This window comes from Diadema setosum, chromosome 7 (genome assembly GCF_964275005.1).
Source record: "Diadema setosum chromosome 7, eeDiaSeto1, whole genome shotgun sequence".
NCBI lineage: Eukaryota > Metazoa > Echinodermata > Echinoidea > Diadematoida > Diadematidae > Diadema > Diadema setosum.
In genome coordinates, this window is record NC_092691.1 from 19,224,350 (window position 1) to 19,236,351 (window position 12,002).

The 12,002-nt window shown below is 36.1% G+C and overlaps 1 protein-coding gene across 1 annotated transcript in view; it reads left to right on the top strand.

Annotated features, from left to right (window-relative positions):
* Window positions 1–1,334, top strand: part of LOC140231100 (spatacsin-like) — a 70,223-nt gene extending 68,889 nt beyond the window's left edge. Inside the window, exon 44 of the mRNA XM_072311253.1 lies at window positions 1,125–1,334. Within this exon, the coding sequence (XP_072167354.1) occupies window positions 1,125–1,299 (175 nt within the window). The 3' untranslated portion in view covers window positions 1,300–1,334. The remainder of the gene's footprint in view (window positions 1–1,124) is intronic.
* The last annotated feature ends 10,668 nt before the right edge of the window (window positions 1,335–12,002 follow it).

The window sequence follows — 12,002 nt, forward strand, 5'->3', positions numbered from 1 at the left end:
ATGTTTTAATTCCCCAAAGGCTACCGTTGTTTAGTGGTCGTGAAACAATACACCATATTTTGTCTCACCTGTTGCGCAAGTGCTCGCTGAGTGTGTAAACGTTTGTTACTGTACTAAATGAGGAAACTGTCATTACTATTCACAAGCATGCACCCATCTTGCTACATGTGCTAGTGTAGTCACTCCTTTTTCAATGCAGAGTCAACTTCAAAGTCTAGTAGAAGTATGGCATTTTTTAAATTTTTTTTTTTTAAACAGTTAATGCCTTCTCTAGGTAGTTACTGTAGATGATTATATTGAATTGCTATGATTCATGGAATACCAGGGAATATTGCACTCACTAGGGCCAATATTCACTGGTATCCAATTCATTGCCATTCAATAAAATATAATTGCATTTTATACCCATGTGAAATGATGCACTGAGCCAGCAAATCAAGGGCTTTGCAGTTCACAAGTACCAGTGACAGTCAACCCTGATCAGAATTTGGTACTTTTGATCAGAGTTTATCGACAACACTTAGGAGTTCAATGGTCCATAAATAGGGGACTACATATGATTTTTTTTTCCCCACTTTTGATCATTTAAACTAGCAGCAAAAGCTACTTATCATACAGAAATGCAGCAGTCACTACCTACACTTCTTGTTTGTGTTTGGAGTCATACATCCTTAAAGTGTAATGAGATGCAAAACCTGTGTAGCAAGATCAAATTTCTTTTTTTTTCTGCAAGAACCAGTGGAATTACTTTTGTGATAGGTAAATCTCTTCTTTACTACTTCATTGAGTTGATTCTGATGATGCCAGAGTACCATGCAGGAGCCCTCACTTTCTAATAAATGACCTTTTCATTGCTTTTTGAAAACTTCAAATGTGTTTTAATCACTGAGGACATCCAAGAAGACAGTTTGACAAAGTTATCTTTGGTAACCCTACTCAGCACGCTCAACATGGAACAATCAACAAACACTATCCACTTTTTTGGTTTACCTACAACACATGTACACACACTTGTACAAATACATGCAATTCTGTGGCTCTTGGTTGTTTGCTTTCTATGTACTGCACTGAACGTAGCATGAAATTAATGTTGCCACTAGCAAAGCAGTCCCGTCTCTCCCCAGGTACCGACAGGAATCGAACAAGACTAGCCTGATGGCGTCCCACATGCAACGTTTCCTGGGCCACTGTCCGGACGTCCTGACGACCTACCGCATCGCAAACCAGCTGGAGTTCAAGGACATGGCCCTCAATCTGCTCAAGGGAGACGCTGGAGCCTACCTAACTGACGTAGCGTAAAGCAGGAGGCAAGAAGCTCAAGTTCAGAACATGAAACCCCCCTCTGGGTTTTAAAAAAAAATCTATTGTCAAATTGTGAAATGTAAAATATCTCTGTTTGTGGAGCTGGAAGATGCTCCACAGTAAATGTAGTTGGAGGAGATGTACTGTACTATTAACCCATTCCTTCCAGGAACCTGGTATAATACACGTAGGTTCCCGTAGCATCAACTCATAGACAGGAACCTGGTACTGGTACAGTGTATACCAGGTTCCCAAAATGAATACCAGAGTGTCTGCATTTGTGGGCTAAATTCATGTTGATGAGTCCTAAAGTGAGTTGAATATTTACTTTACCAGATAGTGTAGAGTTTCTGCTACCAATGTCTGTTCTTCTGTCTCACAATTTTGTGTGTTTTTGCATGATTTACCTTTACCTTAGTGGGCTTCTAGTGCTGCAAAACTCGTATATAGACGTGCGTAGCAATCAAGACTGAATTTACTGTATTTTGACTTTTGCTGACCCGATCGATATTTTGTATTGTTGGACGGCGCATGCAGTTGACCATGGAAAGGAGATACCTGTACTGCTTGACTGCTGTCACACACGGGGATTACCAACCTTTCCGTTCTTTGTTGACAGGCCAAAAAGAATCTTGTTTATGGGCATTGAAGTTTCTCAGAGATTTGCAGAAGGAATGGGTCAAGCACCCCATCCTACGCACTGCTCCAGTACTATAACTGCATGTTGTAAACCTACCTGTGTGTTTTCTACACTTGGTTTGGCTGAAACAAGAGGTCAGCTGGTAGAATTATAAGTTTTTCTGTAGATATTATGCCAAATTTTTATATGTCAAAGATCAACATCAATGTTGTAGTCAAAGTGGAACATGCACCACAGAAATAACAAAAAGTCTAATGCTTTGACCCAACTTGAGGATTCAAGATAGGTGAAATAGGAAAACCTAAACAATCTTCAATTTCTCATACATTATCATCTGATGAAGCAATTTTTCTGCTACGGTATTCTCAAGTTTTGAATCATAAAACTAATGGGGAAACTGCATTTTCAGCAGTTTAAAAAAAAAAAAATTCTTTAGTGGTACATAAAGAATCATGAGGTATATATCTTGCATTCCCCTTCTTATTTCTTCGGAATATATAATTGACACTACACTCTGAAACTTCTTTTCTTTGTATACATTTTTCCAGAGAGTGTGTGCCTTAAACATGCAGTAGGACAGTCCAGTTTTATTGAGATACATATCATTTTAACACTTTAAAGGGTGTGTACAGTTCTGGTCGAGGTGAGGATTTAGCTTTTCACGTTTTGCGAGATATTCGGAAACCACTCTATGAGATGTCAAAGAGCATGCAGTTCTAAGGGGTATCAAAAGTTTATTCAATGAAATTTGGTTTTGAAATGGCTGAGATATCCAAAAACAAGGTGAAACAAAGAGATCCCAATAAAGTTGTGGCATGTCGCCTTTTATTATTAGCACTTTTTTTTGATATCTCAGCCATTTGAAAACCAATTTTCATCTAATAAACGTTGAATCCTTCTTAGAATTACATGCTCTTTCATATTTCATAAGAGGCTTTTCATTATCTCACTAAGGAATGTTCAAAACATGAATCCCCACCTCAACCAGTACTGTACAGTCCCTTTAAGTCCGCTCTCTCAGAATTTTACTATTAACTACAAATATTGTCTTGCGACTTTCATTGGTCTTCTGATGCATGGTCAAATATTACCTCTTTTCCTATTTCAACTAACCTGAGATTTTCCAGAGACTCCTGTTTCGGAGTCCTGTGGGAGGATCCCTGCCACTGCCTGCCTTGCCATTACTTGCAGAACTCTTTCAAGTCTCCCAGACACAACTCCACAAGGTCCTCCACCTTGAAAATTCAAACACAAGCAATTAATCATAAAAAAAAGAATTGTTAAACTTAAAAACATCAAGTCACATAGTGATGTTACCTGCCTAATTTGGAGAAGTCAATCAATGTGTTTTCAAGAAGATGAAAGTATAAAAGTGTATGCACGCCAAGAGAAGAGTGTGCAAGATTTAAAAAAGAAAACAAAACATATTTCATGGCCCATTATTAACCTGTGAAAGTAGGTTATGAGATTCTCTGCTTGAAATTCAAAGCAAAGCTAGTCAATAACTTTGTGAATATTTATGAAATAGACACAATAAGGAGAAGTCAGAATGAAGACATACATTGTAAAAGAAATGCTGATTCTCTCAAAAATTTATATTTGACAGGAAAGAAATATATAAAACAACCAAAACTTACCAAAATACCACATATATAAACACAGTTAGTGACACATCTGGCACATTTCACGTGATGGCTAACAGAGATGTCATCCCTTTTCAGATCTACACCAATCTCCTTTGCCACGGTGATAACCATCCAGGTGGTGTCCTCATCACGTCCGCTTTCTGGCACCCTGAAAATTTTGAAGCTGTCTCATCTAGATTACTGCTCAAGTCTCTCTACTTTCAAAGCGATTAGTCTGGACATGATGGGTTGAAGAGCTCAAGTGAGGCACTTTTCCCATCCGAGGCTGAAGCTTTTCCATTGCAACATACGTGGCAGATGTTACGGCTCGGGTCACAGCTTGGATTATGAATGGCTGGATAGCCACAAGCACCCTGGCAACCACATTTCCAATCAGTAGTCCATGATGGTCTCTCTGTCCCTCCACTGAGCTCTTTGCATTGGCCTTTTTTAATCCGGTGGCAGCAACCACCGCATACAAAACCACCTCCTCGAGAGCAATCTTGGTCCCTTTCTCTTCTGCTTTGATGGCTACCTCGTCGTCCAGTACTTCTAATCTACTGCCACTTGCCATGACATCACAATAGAGGCAATAGATGCGTGTGCCAAAATTTTCTCAGTGAGGATGCTTGAAAAGAGGAAGAGAATGATGCTGAGCAGGTTGCTGAGAGACAAGTGTGCTCTTTTGCGCACTGGGAAGAGTTAGTTGACACCCTTCATTTAAATCGCACATTTCTTGAAAGAGCATCCAAATCAGTCAAAGTGAAATGGAATATGAGTTTGTTATTTTCTTACCCTTACAATTTTATTAACGGCCTGTACAACATACCTGATAAAAGGATGTGAAAGTAACATTAACATTCAACTGATTTGATCATAAATGGAGATCCAAATACAAATATCCATACTACTGACTTGTACCAACACCCACACCTAATCACCATTATTTTCATTAATTCATTCCTTTTAGTTTCACCATTTACATGGTTAAAATCAATAATTACTTGCTGCACTTTTCATGAATTAAATCTGCAGTTTTACTAAGCTTGAACCATAAGTCAAAGTTTACAATCAATTTTAAAACAGTACGTATTTTCAGTTTGTGTGTCAGAGATGCCAGAAATGGCACACCCAAAGGGATGTGCCATTTTGTGGAAAATAATAATACATCCGTTCTACTTTTGGGATGTTCAGGATTTTTTGCATGTCTTCAATAGCTAATATTTTCAGGATTATTTTTGGAGTTTTCCATTTCTGAATGAAGAGCACTCCTAGCATCAAATGCGCTTTGTTTATGTGCAGGATAAGTCGAGCAGTCATCACAGTCGCATCATGATCCTGTGGGTGAGAAATATGATGCTTCTCACAAGAAGGGCACAGATCTCATGAGGGAATAGCGAAAGATATATTCATGGAATTAAACACTTCTCCAAATAGCTTAGTCATTTCTTTGTTTGACTTTCCTTGAAACTATGATAAAGTTTCTTTTTAGATAAACTGGTCGGTAAGTATCTTCAATTTGGTGCATGCTCTAACTTGTAATGAGAGACTTGAGGTCGATGAATTTCGATGAAATCTTTGATGGATTTGCAAAATTGAACTGGAAATTTGTTGTAGTAGGTGTATGTCTCCCTCTTTTGTCTTCATTGACAAACTGTTCATTTACTCATTACAACTCTGTGCGTCATTATGTCTTTTTTTCACAGATGACCTTTATGTACTCATGCTCAGAATATAACTTTGAACTGTGTCATATATCTGTGTCTTTGCTGTCATGTCTGTGTATGTCTACTAGAGAACAAGGAATGTTCGCGTGCGTTTTGATTTCGCGAATTTCGCGAGAGCCGAGTTTCGCAAAATTAATTAATGCACGCTGAAGATCTTGTCTACACTCTATGCATTGAATGTTGGAGGCAACTCATGAAAATTTCATGCTGCGAATAAGGCCATCGGCTCCCATTCGCAAAAATTTCATGCCGCGAAAATATTGTGTTTTACAGTACATACATCTAAATTAGTCAGTTTCATTGGTGCACATTTCTCTCTTGTGTTATGATGATGGTGAATTTTGGTGAGATGCAATCATGATATAAAATAGCATTCCTAAATTAAATGTCTTCCTTTTAAAAGAAACTGTATTTGTACTGATAGAAAGGAAATACAGACAAAATGTTGCATATTATTGAAGTAGTGTGATCAATACTTGAGTTACAATGAGCTGTTTAATCAGGACTTGATTCTTTTGTTTAGTGTGCACACTTGACTGATGTGCAGATGCAAGTAATGTAGAGTGTACTGTACGAGCTGAAATTTTCGCGTATAGATATTTTGGCGAATTGCTACTTGGAGGACATTTGCGCGTGTTGTTAATTTCGCGGTTGCAACGGTCTAACTGAACGTAGTTATTTGCGCGTTGTTATTTTCGCGTGTTGTTATTTTGGCGGTTCAAAGGCGATTCGCGAAATTCGCGAAAATAAAACCACCGCGAAAATTTCAGCTCGTACAGTATCAGATTTTCTGTTCCAGGTGCAATCTCTGTCACATCTCAATAAAATTCTGTCAATTATGTATGCATCCTATATTTCATAAATTTGGACTTGTAAGACAATGTCACAAGTGGTCAAATTTGCCATCGAGAACCACAGTGACAGAACGAAAATTATGAGTATTATCCCTTTTGGGAGAAAAGTGGAGATGATTGTACAGTGCATTTGTGTAAATGAATGCCATATTTTTTTTTTAGATGTATTTATGTATTTTAAATTCCACAAATATCAGACCTCTTATAAAGCTCCACTATAAAAAGAAAAACACCGTGAAAAATTCTGAGTTGTTCTCTTTGAATCTTTTCAAACCTTTTCCAAAGTTTCATTGAGTCAGATATATATTGATACACTGAGTAATCAATTTCATTATACTTTTCTATGTAGGACTTTTGTAAAATTATGGTATACACAGTACCTCAAATCAGAGGGTGGAATGAAGAGTGCATATGTATTGTGGAGGCATCTTTTACAACATCTCGATGTCATTTCTTCCCTTTGTTTTATATTTTACAAGGATTAGATCAAAGTTTTCTTTATGATTGAAGTCTTTCTTTATAAATCTATCATTGTAATATTCATGTAGCATGCCAACAAGTACTAGGTAAACATAATATATTGCAATCCTGAGGATGTTTCTTCAAATGTACTGGTACTTAAAATTGTATGTAAAAGGTTGGGGGTTTTTGTGCATGTTTACGCATATTATGACAAAGTTTTGTAATCTTTCATGTGGTGATGAATGTACAGATTTTATACTGACAAAGGTAGGATATCTGAGAACCTAAATGTATGCAATATATCAGAGTATTGTACATTGTATTATCACAGTACATAGTATTTTTTGTTTTGTTTTTGTTTTTACAATGCAAGGCCCTTGTTTGTACACATTTAACTGCATTTACGTAGTATGATCAAATATATATTTCTTTGATAACACTGTTCACAGTAAACATGGTATATATATATATATATATATATATATATATATATATATACATTTGTATGCAGAGAAATCAGCTGATTTCATCTGTCTGTTTCTATGGAAATGCAATAAAATAAAGTGACAAAAATCACACAGTATCGTGTAGATGTACCAGGTAAATGTTTTGTCATATGTTGTGAAGCATTGATCATGGTTGATAGCCTGGGCTTTATGAAGGTATAGAGACTTCTATAAGAGAGAGAGTGAAAAATCAGTTTGGCGAGATAAACCTCGGTGATGAGGCAGGAGAATAGATTTTAAAACTTTTGGTCAGTTCCCAAACAACAATTTGATCACTTGAAGCGGGAAGTTTCCCCAAAGCTGTGTCCGCTGTAAAGACCTAGTTACAATTAAGGCCCTCTTGCTGCTGTGTAATAGAACAAAGTTAGTTTGTCACATCTTGTTTTAGCATGTGTTTCAGCTAAGTGAAGAGGAGGACATTGCTATTTTGATTAATATCGACTTTCAATTTAATCATATAAACATGCATGAAATGTGAAGCAAAGTGTTTCTTGTGTGTGTGTGTGTGTGTGTGTGTGTGTGTATATATATATATATATATATATATATATATATATATATATACAGTATATATATATATATATATATATATATATATATATATATATATATATATATATTATATATATACATATTTGTGTGTGTGTGTGTCCAACCCTGTGAAGTCTATCTTACACACAATTTTTAACAATACTTTTTGATGCTCCATAGAGCATTAAATCTTTCTTCTCTTGCGTCTACCATGGATCTACAGTATGACCCGTTGAAATATTTCCCAATTTATTTAAATCCATTTACACCAAATGACATCTGTTCAACCCAATGGAATTTCTGGCCAGAAAATAACATCTTCATAGTGGCTTTTGAGCTGTCATTCCTGTCATTTCAGCCAAATAATAGCAAATTTATTTCTTATCTTTTTACCAAATAATATATTGTATTGCCACTAAACATTCTTAGGCTGACGTTATAGCCAGAAAATTTTGTTTTTAACAAAAGTGAAGTTACCTTTGACCTTTAGCTCATTATAATGAGATTCACCTTCACCCATCAGTGATTGGATAAAGATCATGTGACAGTGTTAAGAAATTGCAATATCTTTTTTTTTTATCTTTTTTTTTTCAATAGATAAGAAAACACATTTGTGTTCTCTATTCATTTCTAAACATCGAGCAACTTATATTTGAGATGAAATTAGAAGCTTTGGGTCCCTTTCAATAGATTCTTTGACAAGCCTTATGATAGAACGCATAATACCTGCTGCTGTAAAAAAAGAAAAAAAAATATATATATATATGGACTGTTCTCTTTGTAATTTTGACACAATGATATTTCAAAATCTTCAAATGGAATATACCATTCCCAATCTGTCCTAATTTGTATTATAATGACTGGATGTCCAAATTATACCTCTTATGTAGATTTCTTTTATTTGCTTGGCTTTGAATTCTCTAACAATATTAGCATGTTATGAATTGTTATGTGTGTGGTCTCTAAACTTTCCCAATATGCAACAAAAAACAACAAAAGTTGACCCATACAGTCATTTGTTTCATTGTTTTTATTATTTGATTTTGGCATTTTATAAATGTTTTCAACAGACAAACCTTGAAGGTTTTCCCTTCTTGTCTGCATCATGAGACAGAAACTTTCCATCTTTTCAAATACCAGTATGTGTGATAGTATAACCATATCATGAATAACATACATGTAGAAGTACCGGTAGTGAGAGGCTTTTGTTAAGCAAATACAAATTAGTTTATGGTACTTTGCAATGAAAGTATGGGGACTCTGCACACCACCCATGGCGCTCCAATGAGAGTATTGCCCAATAGGCAAAACACAGAAATAATTATTATATAATACAATTCTTACCAAGCATACAGCATTAGAGTCTGACTAAATTGCACTACAACTCATGCTTGCTGTTGTAGTACATACATGTGATTGGTTTTGAAACTACATAGCCCCGTCATAGACCTACCTCTACAATGAGACAAAGAATAACTGGATACTATCTGGACATGAATCCACAGTATTGCCATTAAGCAGCAATGTTGTGGCAATACAGAATTTGCACGGATGCCCATCATCCTCCACACAATTTCACCATCCCACATTTTTGATAGGGAGAAGGTGCACATAATGCAATGTAGTTGACACTTTGGACCAGTGAAGAGCACAAAGTGACAAGAGAAGTGATGACGTACACAAAGAGGCTCCAACCTCACAGAAGAGTAGCATGCTCTACATCACTGTCGCTTATCTGGCACTTAAATCTCATCACATCAGTCATAATGAGTTGAGGTGTTATGACTGCAAAAGATATCGATCATGCAAAGTCGGGGCTTCATACACAAGTCAGACCCATCTCCTGAACAGAAATGACTAACGGGTCCAGTATGGACAGGTAGTCACCACACACTTGTTGGCAGCCACTTTGAAATAGGAACAAAATGGTGCTCGAATCGATATTTCTGAAGTCTACATAATACAGACACAGGGGAACCTTGCTATAATGAGCTGCTTAAGACTTCTAAAATTTCCTCCACATATGAAGTATCTCGTTATACCTAGGATAAAATCAAAAGAATATAAAAGGAATGGATCATGCAAAATTACTTTGCCATATCAGGTAGCTTACTACATACGGTGTATATCCGACTTTGTTACAGCGAGGTCCCACTGTAGTTGTATGAAGGGAAATACGATGTATGTCATTCGTAAAATGCATATAAATCCATATCTTTTTAGCACATGACATGTCAACTGCATATCTATGCTTAATCAACTGATATATATTATTTGCTTTGTGATTTTTTAGATTTTTTAAAAAACATATTCATCGATGCGTATGGTATTCCAGAAAGTCTTTATCACTGACTGCTGTGAACAGTAAGCATGGCTTTTACATACCAGACATGGTTCAAAATAAAAACTTCCAAACAAACACTGAAAAAAAAAAAAACTTTTTTCAAAAGCAAAACCCAAATGTGTTTGAAATTAAAAAATAACACGTTAAACTTATTATCAACTTTGGAATGCAGGATTAAAACTAATCCACAATACCTACTCTACAATTATAATGCATGCAGATACATTATTAACATGATGCCATCAATACTCATAAACTAAATATGACTCCAATCATTACGGGACATAAAGTAATACCCTTCGGCAGATTTTACGCCGACTCTATGCTACGAAGTTTGCAACATTCCATACTGCTTGAGCAAAAATCAGACAGCCCGATAATGCTTAGTTCACGGAGAGGAAGACTTAAAGTTCAGTATTCTATGAAAAATCAGGAAATCAGAAACAGCAATACATTTCTCTTTCTATTCTTGAACATAATTAGATTTAATTAGTTAGATTTAACTTGCAATACATGTACTGAACACATGTGAAAGAAGATGCAGCCATTACTGTCTACACAGACACAAAGAGGATATCACATATCGTTGCATGCGGAAATTGTCTCCAACAGATTAGCTTGCTTTCGCTTGCTATCTGTGCAAGAAAAATGAAAATCAGCACTTGGCGATGAGCATCTACCGCTGGTCCTTGGGCTAATCATCAGCTGGCATGAGGCAACCTTGGATGAGGTTATCCTTTGGGGGGGACAAAGGGCTTCTACACAATCAGAGTGAAGTCTACTCCCAGAGACAACTGGCTTACACAGGAGCCAACTTCTCTGTTTGTGTTCCTAGCTTGAACCAGATTGTTTTTAAAGAGCCACACACTGTATAAGTTAAATAAACAACAACTCACTCCATCACGCTATCACTTATGCGCGAAATGATGCAAGGGTTCGGAAGCTTCCCAAACTCATGTGTTACTTTATGACCCTGCTAAACTGGCAAGCTCATGGAAAGTGTTGTCTCCACAACACTAATTAATGTATAGATGTTTATGATAGTTTGTGGGTATTCAGCTCTTCTACACGGACATTGTAGCTTGTGAAACAAAAGCTTGGTGGGTTACTATCTTGCCTCTGTCCTCAATGTCAAGAAAGTTTGTGGTAGCAAAGCACATAAGGGTGGGGAGGAAACACAAATAGGACATATGAAGACCAGGTATTAAGATCAAACGGAGCAGGTTGATAGAAAAAAGGATCAGAGTCTTCCTTCAACGACCAATTCTTAAGACACAACTTTACAGTACTCTATCCTTGTCATATAGTGCACAGAACATACTGTTATGCAATATGAGTAAAAACATAGTACATGTATATGCTTTACCATTCTTTTACTGTTTCTGTACTCTTAACAACAACGACAACAATGCTTCAGTGTTGATTCTAATTGAATGCCTGCCTGTGTGTCTTACAAGTTTGGTAAAAGAAAAATGAAACAAAAACAAAATAAAACACAGGAATATCAAAAAATGATAAAAACAGGATGGAAAAGGAGAACTGAAAGAGGATTTGCCAGGATTTGTTTAGTTCTCTTGTTTCACTACACTTCTCTTTGTTTGCTCTCTTTTTCAAATGGAAATAAACACAACGTGTGTATGCAGCCTTACTTACTCTTCACTCAACAAAATATAATGATAAAGGTGGATTTCATACCTTAGCACTTCCATAACTAAGTTTTCGCAAAATATATTACCTTTCTTGCAGTATAAACTGACAGGAAGCTTTTTTTTTTTTTTTTTTTTCATTCTGACTGTCTCATCTTACAATTCAGTTTGTTTGTTTTTTTTATTACAAAAAAGTCAACATCAGAAATAACCAAACTTTAATATCAGACTGCCATCAATAAATTAACATCAATATCTGCAGACATATTTAATAGATGAGATAGATAGTTAAAAGCGGTTTGAGACCAACAGTAGCATACATTAAGATACAATCAATGAGCAATGGAACCAAATAAAAAAAAAAA